Here is a 10,155-nt window from a genome sequence, read left to right as displayed (position 1 = left end):
TCTGCACTCTGCTCCAATCCAACCTTTCTCCTTCAACTACCACCCCCTGTCTGACTGAAGCAGGGGTTTATATCCCATGACTGGAGTCAGGTGCTCTAACTGGAGTCAGGTGCTCTAATTGGCCACAGCTGTTCTAGTTAATCTAAAGCAAACCTTCCTCCCTTGGCAGGCAATAAGGCCCCCTGCTAACACTCTTATGCTGCCCTCTGGCCATGCTGTATCACACTTAGGAGAGTATGTAGCTACAATATCGGGTTGAATGCTGAGGATTTTTTTTAAACAGACTTGTGTATAGTATAAGCCTCCAATGTAAATACTTTGTATTTGTAATCAATTCTAAGTACATTACTTTTATTACTGCATCAGACTGCTACATTTTACAGTGCAATAATATGAATCTTTACTATGTTTTTTTTATTAGAATAGTCATGCTGTCCAAATATCCTGTAGTAGTTAAACACTTTGCATTTGATTTTTTTTGACGTGAAAAATAAAGATTTATTTAATCATATTGAAAGAAATTACTTGATGTGAGCTTCTCCCACTGCCCTCCTAATGGATGCAACTGGAACTGATTATCAGTCCCTATACTAGTCACTGCTAATGAAGGTTCTCTTCTAGCTCAAGTGGTAAGAGCCTGTGCTTCTGAACCAGAAGGATCTGAATTCTATCTGTAGTTTCTCTCTCTCTCCTTTTTGAGATGACATGGGCTGCGATATAGTAACAGCTATAAAAACCTATGTGGTCCTGAAGTTAGTAATACTATTATCATACTTGCTAGAATTTATGAGTATATCAAGGAATTAGTATGTCAGTTACAATCATCATTACATCAGTCTGCTTAAAATTTCAAAAAGATAATCTAGGCGCGCGAAAGGTCTTGGATTAGAAATCCTGTTCCATAGCTTTGAACTATCTTTGAGATTGGACTCTGAACTCAGTTGAAAGAGTTCTTAGCAGAGCTGCTTTCAAACCTGATTTTAAGAAGAGACAGATTAGAATGCTTTTGTTATATTAACTATCAATTCATTTCCTTTATCAAGTGTATGCAGACTGCTGGCAGAATGCATTCAGACAGGGATTCAGAGACAACCTTTGATGAGGACTCTCAGCCAAATGATGAGGTAATGCCCTACAGTGATGATGAAACAGAAGATGAATTGGAGAGTCAGCTGCCTGCAGTTGAACCAGAGCAAAACCGAATCAACAGAGAGGCTGAGGAGAGCAGAGAACCAGTTAAGAAAGGTAATAGTATGAGAAATTATACTGAACTTACTATTGAATATAAAGATTCAGAGGATTGTGCAGTGTACCAGATATACATAGGTTGCTAAGTTTGTTCAGTTTATTTTCAGATTTAAGAATATACTCAATACTTTCTCCCTGGGCAGATCTACATTGGTTAACTGCATTTGCTAGTAATCTGTGTCAACTAGAAAGTTAATCCACATTCATCTACAAAATTGCATCCCACTACAGCTCTTTGGGCAGTGAAGTGGCTTCACACTATGATCTGAGGTCATCAAATATGAGCTTGATCAGATCCAGTCTATTTATTCAGAAATGTTCACAAACTGATGGACAGTTATGGGGGGAGGGATTGCTCAGTGATTTGAGCACTGGCCTGCTAAACACAGGGTTGTGAGTTCAATCCTTGAAGAGGCCTTTTAGGGAACTGGAGTAAAAATCTATCTGGGGATTGGTCCTGCTTTGAGCAGGAGGTTGGACTAGATGACCTCCTGAGGTCCCTTCCAACCTTGATATTCTGTGATTCTTGAACTTTCACATGACTTCAGATTTATTGCTAGCTTCCACTTTTTTTTTTTTTTTTTTTAGCAGTTTTTTATTTCATTTTTGTGTCTGGGTTAGTAGCAGATAGGTCATGTCCACAAACTGTGGTGGGTGGTGCTGACATCAAGTGTAAGGAGAGCATGAGCGGCGGGTATGTAGAAATTTTGGTGGTGCCCAGAACCTGCCCCTGCCCAAACTTTGCCCTCCCAAAACTCCTCCCCCACCTGCCCAAGGCTCTGGGAGGGAGTTTGGATGGGCGAGGAGGTCTGGGGTACAGGGTATAGGCAGTGGGAGGGAGTTTGGGGATGGGAGGGGGTCTGGATGGCGGGGTTGCAGGCTCTGGGAGGGAGTTTGGGGGAGGGAGGCGGTGCAGGGGTGGGGCTGGGTTTGCAGTGGGGCTGGGGATGAGGGGTTTGCGGTGTGGGAGGGGGCTCAGGGATATGGCAGTGGAGTGAGGGCTGTGGGGTGGGGCTGGGGATGAGGTGTTCATGATGCAGGAAGGAGCTCAGGGTTGGGGCAGACGGTTAGGGTGCAGGGGGATGAGGGCTCTGGCTGGGGCTGGGGATGAGGGGTTTGAGGTGTGGGAGGGGCTCAGGGCGAGAGTAGGAGTGTGGGAGGTGACGGCTCTGTCTGGGGCTGGAGGATTTGGGGTGTTGGAGAGGCTCTGGGCTGAGGTAGAGGGTTAGGGTGCGGCGGAATGAGGGCTCTTTCTGGGACGAGGGATAAGGTGTTTGGGATGCTGGAGGGGCTCAGGGCTAGGGCAGAGGGTTGGGTTGTGCGGGGGGATGAGGGCTCTGGCTGGGGCTGGAGATGAGGGGTTTGGAGTGCTGGAGGGGCTCAGGGCTAAGGCATAGGGTTAGGGTGCAGGAGTGTGAGGGCTCTGGCTGGGACTGGGGATAAGGTGTTTGGCATGTGTGAGGGGCTCAGGGCTAGGGTTGAGGGTGTGATGGGGGGGATGAAAGCTCTGGCTGAGGGTATGGGCTCTGGGGTGGGGCAGAGCTGTGAATGAATTTGGGGTGCAGGCAGGTTGCTCCAGGACAGGGCCCAGAGAGGAGGGCTCCCCCCAGCCCTTTCCCTGACGGCAGCAGTGAGCTCTGGGAGAGGAGCTCCCCTTTCCCGCCCCCCCAGCAGCACACTCACCTCCACCACTGTCACTGCTTGTGCTCCTAGGGCCCCTCTCAGGTCCAGGAATCTCCCTTGCCTCCCCCATGGTGGGTGCCAGGGGGTGCTGCATGTGCCTTCTCCCCTGCTGTTGCCTCTGACTGTAGCCTCACTGGAGGTGGGGGATGGGGCTGCCTCCTTGTCCAGCATGGGGCAGGAGCAGAGACTGCGGGCCAGGGCGCTGTGCTGGTGGAGGGTCCCATCGGAAAAGAGAAGGGTGTGAGGGGGAAGGGCAGGCTCAGAGTCAGTCTGCCCTGGCAGTTGATATGGGGACACTAGGACTCTGCGGTAGCAATTGCTGCAGGGAGGCAGCATGGAGCTGCGTGGAAGAGGCAGGGATGCTCTGCTCCCTCCGGAGCCTGGGGACGTGCATGGGGACAGCAAGAGGGGGCTGGGGGAAACTCAGGGGAGGCATGGGGGCAGCGGTGGGCGTGGGGGGAGACCAGCCCCACACATTGTGGATGCTGGGCCCTGGGCTGAATATTGCTGGCACTGATTGAGTATATAACGACCATGAAGGGAGAGGGATTGCTCTTTGGAAGTATATGGCCTTTTGGTGCCCTCACATTTTTAAATAGAAAATTGAATACACGAAGTACTGGATCTGAAGAGTAGCAAAACTTGTAAGTATGAATGCTAGAGTCTGTTCATCTTTTGGCTTGTTAGAGCTTTAGAGAATAAACAGAAATTTATAATAACGATTTAATTTTTCACTAAGTTGCTACTCTGAAACATTCTACTCAAGTATAAGCTTAATTTACAATAATGAAGCAAAAAAAGCTATGTAGTTGGTGTTAATATCTGTTAGTGTAATGAGTAATGCCCCATGCTTGATTTTTGTAAAGCTAAGCAGTTTTATAAATGACTTTAACAAGTTTCCAGTGCAGCGAACTTAAATAAAATAGAAGTTAAACAATATTGTTCATTCTTTGAAAGTAGTCATTTAGTGGATTTAATGCTCCTCCTGTCATGGTCTTAGAACAAAAATCATGAATCAGCATGTGTCTAGGCAGCAATTTCTGAGTGGAGGTCAGAATAGAAAGGTATTCTCTCAGCAGTACTGGAAACTTAGCTTTGCGGCTATTTTAGTCTTGTATTCAGCATGACATGGATCACAATGGTTGGGTGTCTAATTCAGCATTTTAATAATTAAACTTCAAAGCTAAACATAACAATCATGGTGGAAGTTCAAACTTTCTTCATTTTGGCGCAGAATTTTTCAGTCGCGTGTTAGATTTCAGGCAGCATTCATCATTGTGTCATTTTCGAGAGAGCAAATTATTTGCTATGCCTTGTTGGCTGACTTTTTATTTATTTATTTTTTTACAATCTATGCTGTTTATTCTCCTTCTCGGTTAATAAAGGTCAAAACTCTCTGCTATTGCAGAATTTTGTGGAATGTACTCGAAGAATGGTTGGGTCCAAGTGTTTTCTTGTCAGCTATGCTGCTACAGAAATCTTAATCTAGTTGCCTTTTTCTCAATGGGAGGATTCCTTAGTTTTCACTTAGAAGTTGAAATCGGCTTTTCTCTTCACATGAAGAGTATAAAAAAGAACCCTTTAATAGTCGATAAAGTAAGCTTCCCTCAAGCGAGGTTATCCTACTTATTTACTACTACTTCAGAATTCCTCCTCATTGTCCAGTCTCCAAGTGCCACATTAGCTCAGTCCAGGTTGACCATATGGTCCATGTATGCTACAACTGATGGTCAGTTGGACTGCTTCAACAAGGTGCACTTCATAACTAACAACACTGTTCAGAAGCACTTAATCATGTGAGGGGACCAACAGCATTGTCTATATGGTGCTTGCACTATTATTTTTTTTTTTTTTTGCAGCTGGTGGGGCTGATCAGTGATTCAGTCTATTTTAGAACCTCAGTTTTCTTACAGTAGGGTTTACAGACATAGATTCCAAGGCCAGAAGGACCATTGTGATTATCTAGTCCGACCTCCTGTGTAATACAGGCCACAGAACTTCCCCAAAGTAATTCCTAGAGCAGCTCTCTTAGAAAAAACATCCAGTCTTTTGCTGAATGGCTAAAACCTAAGGTGCCCATTCATTGCTGCTGCTCTTGTTATAATTCAGTCTCGTTAATAGTAGTTAATGAGAAAAAAGGATTAAGAGAACAGACTGGAAGCCAATATATCTATCCTGCAGTTACCGCCAATCTTTTCTCTATTTGAAACAGGTCAGACAGGTTGCAACTTGACTGACTATTGACTAGGAAGCTGCTTTAAAAAAAGGATATATTCCCCACCCTATGGGGCAGCCTGCAGGAGTCCCCTGATAGTGTGGGGCATGGTTCAGTTCAGTCACTGTACCATGCCCCTGCTTGTGGGATTCCCAGAGCTACTGGATATAGTTCAGCACCCTTGTTGCTCCACGTTCTCACATGTATAACATGAAGAATAATCAGAGCAAGAAAGCATTGTTGATCAGAGATGTCGTGATCTTGTCTGTGGGACTGTGTGTAGAGGGAGACTGATGTAGGTGCAGAATCTAGAAAACTGGTCTAATACAGTGTTCAGAACTGGCTTGGCCTCACTCATACTGGGCAGGCAAATTGTTTGAAAACCAATTAAAAAACCTGTTAGACAAGTTGAGCAAAGTTTAGGCAGGGCCTAAATGACTGGATTTTTAGGTGCTGGGAGCAAGGTAGATAGTGGCACCAACAATATGGACCTGAGGGCAGGAGTGGAAACTGGAGGATAGTGGAGGATAAGTGTTAGACAGTGGATAGACAGAACGTGAAGGCCTAGAATGTACTGTGTGTGAGAGAACTGGACTTATAAGTGGTGGAGTGAGGCAGTTGAGTAAGGGGAAGGGACAAAAAGACACAATGGGGTAGGGAGTAGATAGGTTAGAGTGCAAAGGCAGCATGGAGGGAAGATAAAGAGCGTCTGTATGAGGTACTTGCGGTGCACACAACCCAGACAATCCCCTTCTCACAGGAACTGCTTGACCAGTTCTAAATTCACATCTCATCCCAGAGACAAGGTGGGTGAGGTAGTATCTTTTATTGGGCCAACTTCTGTTGGTGAAAGAGACAAGTTTTTGAGCTACAGAGAGCTCTTCTTCAGGTCTGGGCATCTCACACATACCAGAGTGTCCAGGCATATAAAAAGGTGGATTGCAAACCCCTGGCATAGCATAATGCCACTCTGAGATGTAAAAGGCTCCTTGAACTGTTCGTTTTTTTTTTTTTTTTTCCTTTTTCTTTTTTTGACACAGTTTCTGCTGGACACAAAGCAACTCAATAGCAGGAAGAATATTTCTTCATTGCTGAACTTGCACTTTATTGCTGTAAAACTCTTGGTTATTATGTTAACAATTCCACACAAATTAGAACTAGCTGAAAGTCAGAGACTTAAAGATGAACTCTGTAGGATTTTTAATGAAACTGGGATTGGGCCCTTCTTTAAGATCTAGACAAGTGATCAGAAAGGGGTGGGCATTTAAATTCTGCTTGTTTTTTATCTTCAGAAATATTGGGGATGTCAGGTCTGGCTTTGCCTAATATTGTTGGAGTATTTCTTAAGAGGTCTCAGAGGTGCATTGTGAGCTTTTGCACATTACTTAAAAGGGCATGATTGCTCAGTCTGACACCCTTTTTTTTGTTCATTAGGCATTGGAGTTAGATGGGTGTAACAAAAGCAAAACAAAATAGTCTGATTTAAAAATCTTTTCCCTCTGTTTAGTTTCCAGCGTCTTGTAACATAATGTTCCTAATTTTCTGTTTACCACCAGGGGCGGCTCCAGGCCCTGGCATGCCAAGCCTGTGCTTGGGGTGGCAAGCCGCGGGGGGCACTCTGCCGGTCCCCGCGAGGGTGGCAGGCAGGCTGCCTTAGGCAGCTTGCCTGTGGAGGGTCCGCCGGTCCCGCAGCTGTGGTGCCTGTGGAGGGTTCGCCGGTCCCGTGGCTTCGGTGGACCTTCCGCAGGCAAGCCGCCGAAGGCAGCCTGCCTGCTGTGCTTGGGGCAGCAAAATCCCTAGAGTCGCCCCTGTTACCACACGTTTTTCTCCCAGAGTAGGTTAGACTTCAGTTGCTTATATAGACAAACAAACTGGATGCTCTTTTGCAAAATCCTTTGAGGCCTTCTTTACCAACAATACAGAAATGAGAAAAAGTTCAGAGGCCCAACTTGATTTTTTCCATTGCATGTTGCCTGAAAAGATATGGAGGGGGTAAACCTTCAGTTTGTAGACTTGTTTCCCCATTGTTGGAGCAGTCAAGTGTTATGGTTCATTTTGTATGTGTGTGGCACTCTATTTTTTTTTCCCTTCCTTTCCCAGATTGCAGCTGGCAAGTTAAGGCAAATGATCGAAACTTCCATGAGCAACCGCAGTTTAAGAAAACAACATTTCTGTGCTTCAAGAAAAGCAAATATGCCGTAAGCTATCTTCCTTTATATATCATGACTGACGTAGATTTTTTGTCAGGAGGAACACTTGTTGTTCATGATTAAATGTTCCAATAATTAAACCGTGTACATGTATTAGTATACCTCTGCAATCTGCAAAATTGGATAAGTATCATGAACGGATTAACTGAGTCAGAGTGATTTGACTAAGGGCTTGTCCGCATGGTGATTTTGGTGTGTGGCAAGTCAGACTTGAATCTACGTCAAAGTGCATTATGGAACATTTAGTGCACCATAGCACGGTTCATACTCTCAGTTAGTGCGTGGCTAGCTTGTGTGCTATAGTCTGGCTTACCATGCACTAAATTGCCCTACACGCTTGTGAGCCAAAAGCCATTTAGAACCCAGACTTCCTGAATCCCAGAGCTGCATCCTATACACTGGACTATGGCTGTCATAACATTTGAATCAAATAATGTTCAAGTATTTTATTTTCAATACTTTACTAAGGGCAGCCTTTAGACAGACAGCATCTTGGTCAAGCCAGAATTTCATGTATTTTTGAAAATAAATGATCTTCTATTTCCAAATGCTTAAGTACAATGGAGTCGTCTCGTTGTTGGCTTAGGTCACCCACTCTAAATCAAACCATGTTATGGATGTATAAATAACTTTATGTAAAAAAGGATGTGTTAAAACATACATTTCTAAAACCAGTGGGATTATTTTAAAATAAACAGTATAGTAGTAGTACCTGTGTGCAGTTCTGGTCTTAAATGATAAATAGTGGTATCATGAGATTTCACATTCAACTGCCTTGTTTACTTTCAGGGCAATAACTTGTTTATTTTATAAATAAAATGTTTTTCTAATTACCAACCCCTGCAAGCTCTGCTAGTATCTGAAAGTCAATTTGGGTTATTTCTGCCTTATGCTTGAACATCAGTAATAAAGATTCTGCAGTCGGAACCCTTCCTACCTATTCTACAAAAACAAGGAGGCGTCCGATGGCACCGTAAAGACTAACAGATTTATTTGAGCATAAGTTTCCATGGGTAAAAAACCCACTTGTTCTGATGCATAGAGTGAAAATTACAGATACAGGCATAAAGATCTATCGGCACATGAAGAGAAAGAAGTTACCTTACAAGTGGAGAACCAATCTGAAGACCAATTCAGTCAGGGTGGATGAGGTCCACTCCCAATTATTGATGATGAGATGTCAATACCAAGAGAGGGAAAATTGATTTTTGTAGTGAACCAGCCACTCCTAGTCCATATTCAAGCCCAAATTAATGGTATTAAGTTTTCAAATGAGTTGTAGCTCTGAGGTTACTCTTTGAAGTCTGTTTTCTGAAGGTTTTTTTGTTGAAGAATGTACCTTTAAATCTGTTATTGAATATCCAGGGAGATCAAAGTGTTCTGCTACTAGCTTTTGTATGGTTTCAGAGTAGCAGCTGTGTTCATCTGTATCTGCAAAAAGAACAGGAGTACTTGTGGCACCTTAGAGACTAACAAATGTATTTGAGCATAAGCTTTGGTGGGCTACAGCCCACTTCTTCAGATGGATAGAATGGAGCATAAAGTAAGGAGATATATATACATACAGAACATGAAAAGGTGGAAGTAGCCATATCAACCCTAAGAGGCTAATTAATTAAGATGAGCTCCTGATGGGTCCAGCATAGGACCCAGCCACACCATCCGGGGCTCATTCACCTGTACATCTACTAATATGATATATGCCATCGTGCCAGCAATGCCCCTCTGCCATGTACGTTGGCCAAAGCGTGTACATCTGTGTACATTTTAATGTGTACATCTGGCCAGGGCTGGTTCTAAGCACCAGCAAACCAAGCATGTGCTTGGGGCAGCACATTTTCAGGGGCAGCATTTTGGCCATCTTATTTTTGCTTTGGGCAGCAAAAGCCTAGAGCCAGCCCTGGCAGCAGCAGCAGTCATGTGCAGGGGGCATCCTGGAGCCGCTGCGGTTCATGCCATGGGGGAGCAGCGCCCGCACCTTGTGGCTGGGCCGGGCAGACTCCAAGCGGGGGACACTCGGATTGGGGGCCGCCCCGCAGGGCACACAGAGCTACCTGCAGATACTGCAGGTCAGGTGGGGCTGAGCAAAGCGGCCTGAGCCGCCCAGGGACTGCAGCAGGGCGGCCAGAAGGAGCAGCAGCAGTGGGGCCATAGAGGGTGGGGCACTGCCATGCGGGGCCTGTGTCCCGCTCTCTAGGGCTCTGCTCCCTCTGGGGCTACTCTGCCCCAGTTCCTCAGCCCCCTGCCGATGTGGTCCCCCGGCTCTGCCCTCCCTGGTCCCAGCCAGTCCTGGAGGCGGGATCCCTGGCTGGTGGGACCCTGGGCTGAGGCACGGCCTGGGAGCTCCGCTGCTTACCCTGACCCTGCCAGTGCTGGACCGGCTGGAGATGAGGGGGGAGCAGGCAGAGTCAGCACTGTTGAGGAGGAGCCCAGGGCTCGGGTGGCAGGGGGTGTGGGTAGGTTGGGGAGCCCAGGGCTGGGGTAGCAGGGGGTGTGGGTGCAGGGGGGCACTGGTGGGGGATGAGAGCCCAGGGCTGGGGTGGAGAGTAGCCAAAAAATTTTTTGCTTGGAGCGGCAAAAAACCTAGAGCCGGCCCTGCATCTGACTTCAGTTAAAACTGACTATAAGGATATCCGACTTTTCCATTATCAGTACTGGCCTGGGTTCAGTTTGAAGGAGTTGCCTTGAGGTAAAAATTCAGGGCTGGTCTACACTACTGGGTAAAATCGATTTTAGATACACAATTTCAGCTATGTGAATAACGTAGCTGAAGTCGAATTTCTAAAATCGATTTACTCA

At 45.7% G+C, this 10,155-nt stretch overlaps 1 protein-coding gene across 2 annotated transcripts in view; it reads left to right on the top strand.

Annotated features, from left to right (window-relative positions):
- Positions 1–10,155, top strand: part of ATP8B1 (ATPase phospholipid transporting 8B1) — a 144,182-nt gene that overhangs the window by 80,969 nt on the left and 53,058 nt on the right. For both annotated transcript variants that reach the window (XM_032802572.2, XM_032802573.1), the window contains exons 2-3: positions 1,044–1,245; positions 7,247–7,344. In XM_032802572.2, the coding sequence (XP_032658463.1) occupies positions 1,047–1,245; positions 7,247–7,344 (297 nt within the window). In that variant the 5' untranslated portion in view covers positions 1,044–1,046. The remainder of the gene's footprint in view (positions 1–1,043; positions 1,246–7,246; positions 7,345–10,155) is intronic.

The sequence above is a fragment of the Chelonoidis abingdonii genome, chromosome 6 (assembly GCF_003597395.2).
Source record: "Chelonoidis abingdonii isolate Lonesome George chromosome 6, CheloAbing_2.0, whole genome shotgun sequence".
NCBI classification, from domain to species: Eukaryota; Metazoa; Chordata; order Testudines; family Testudinidae; genus Chelonoidis; species Chelonoidis abingdonii.
This window is presented reverse-complemented; position numbering and strand designations above follow the sequence as displayed.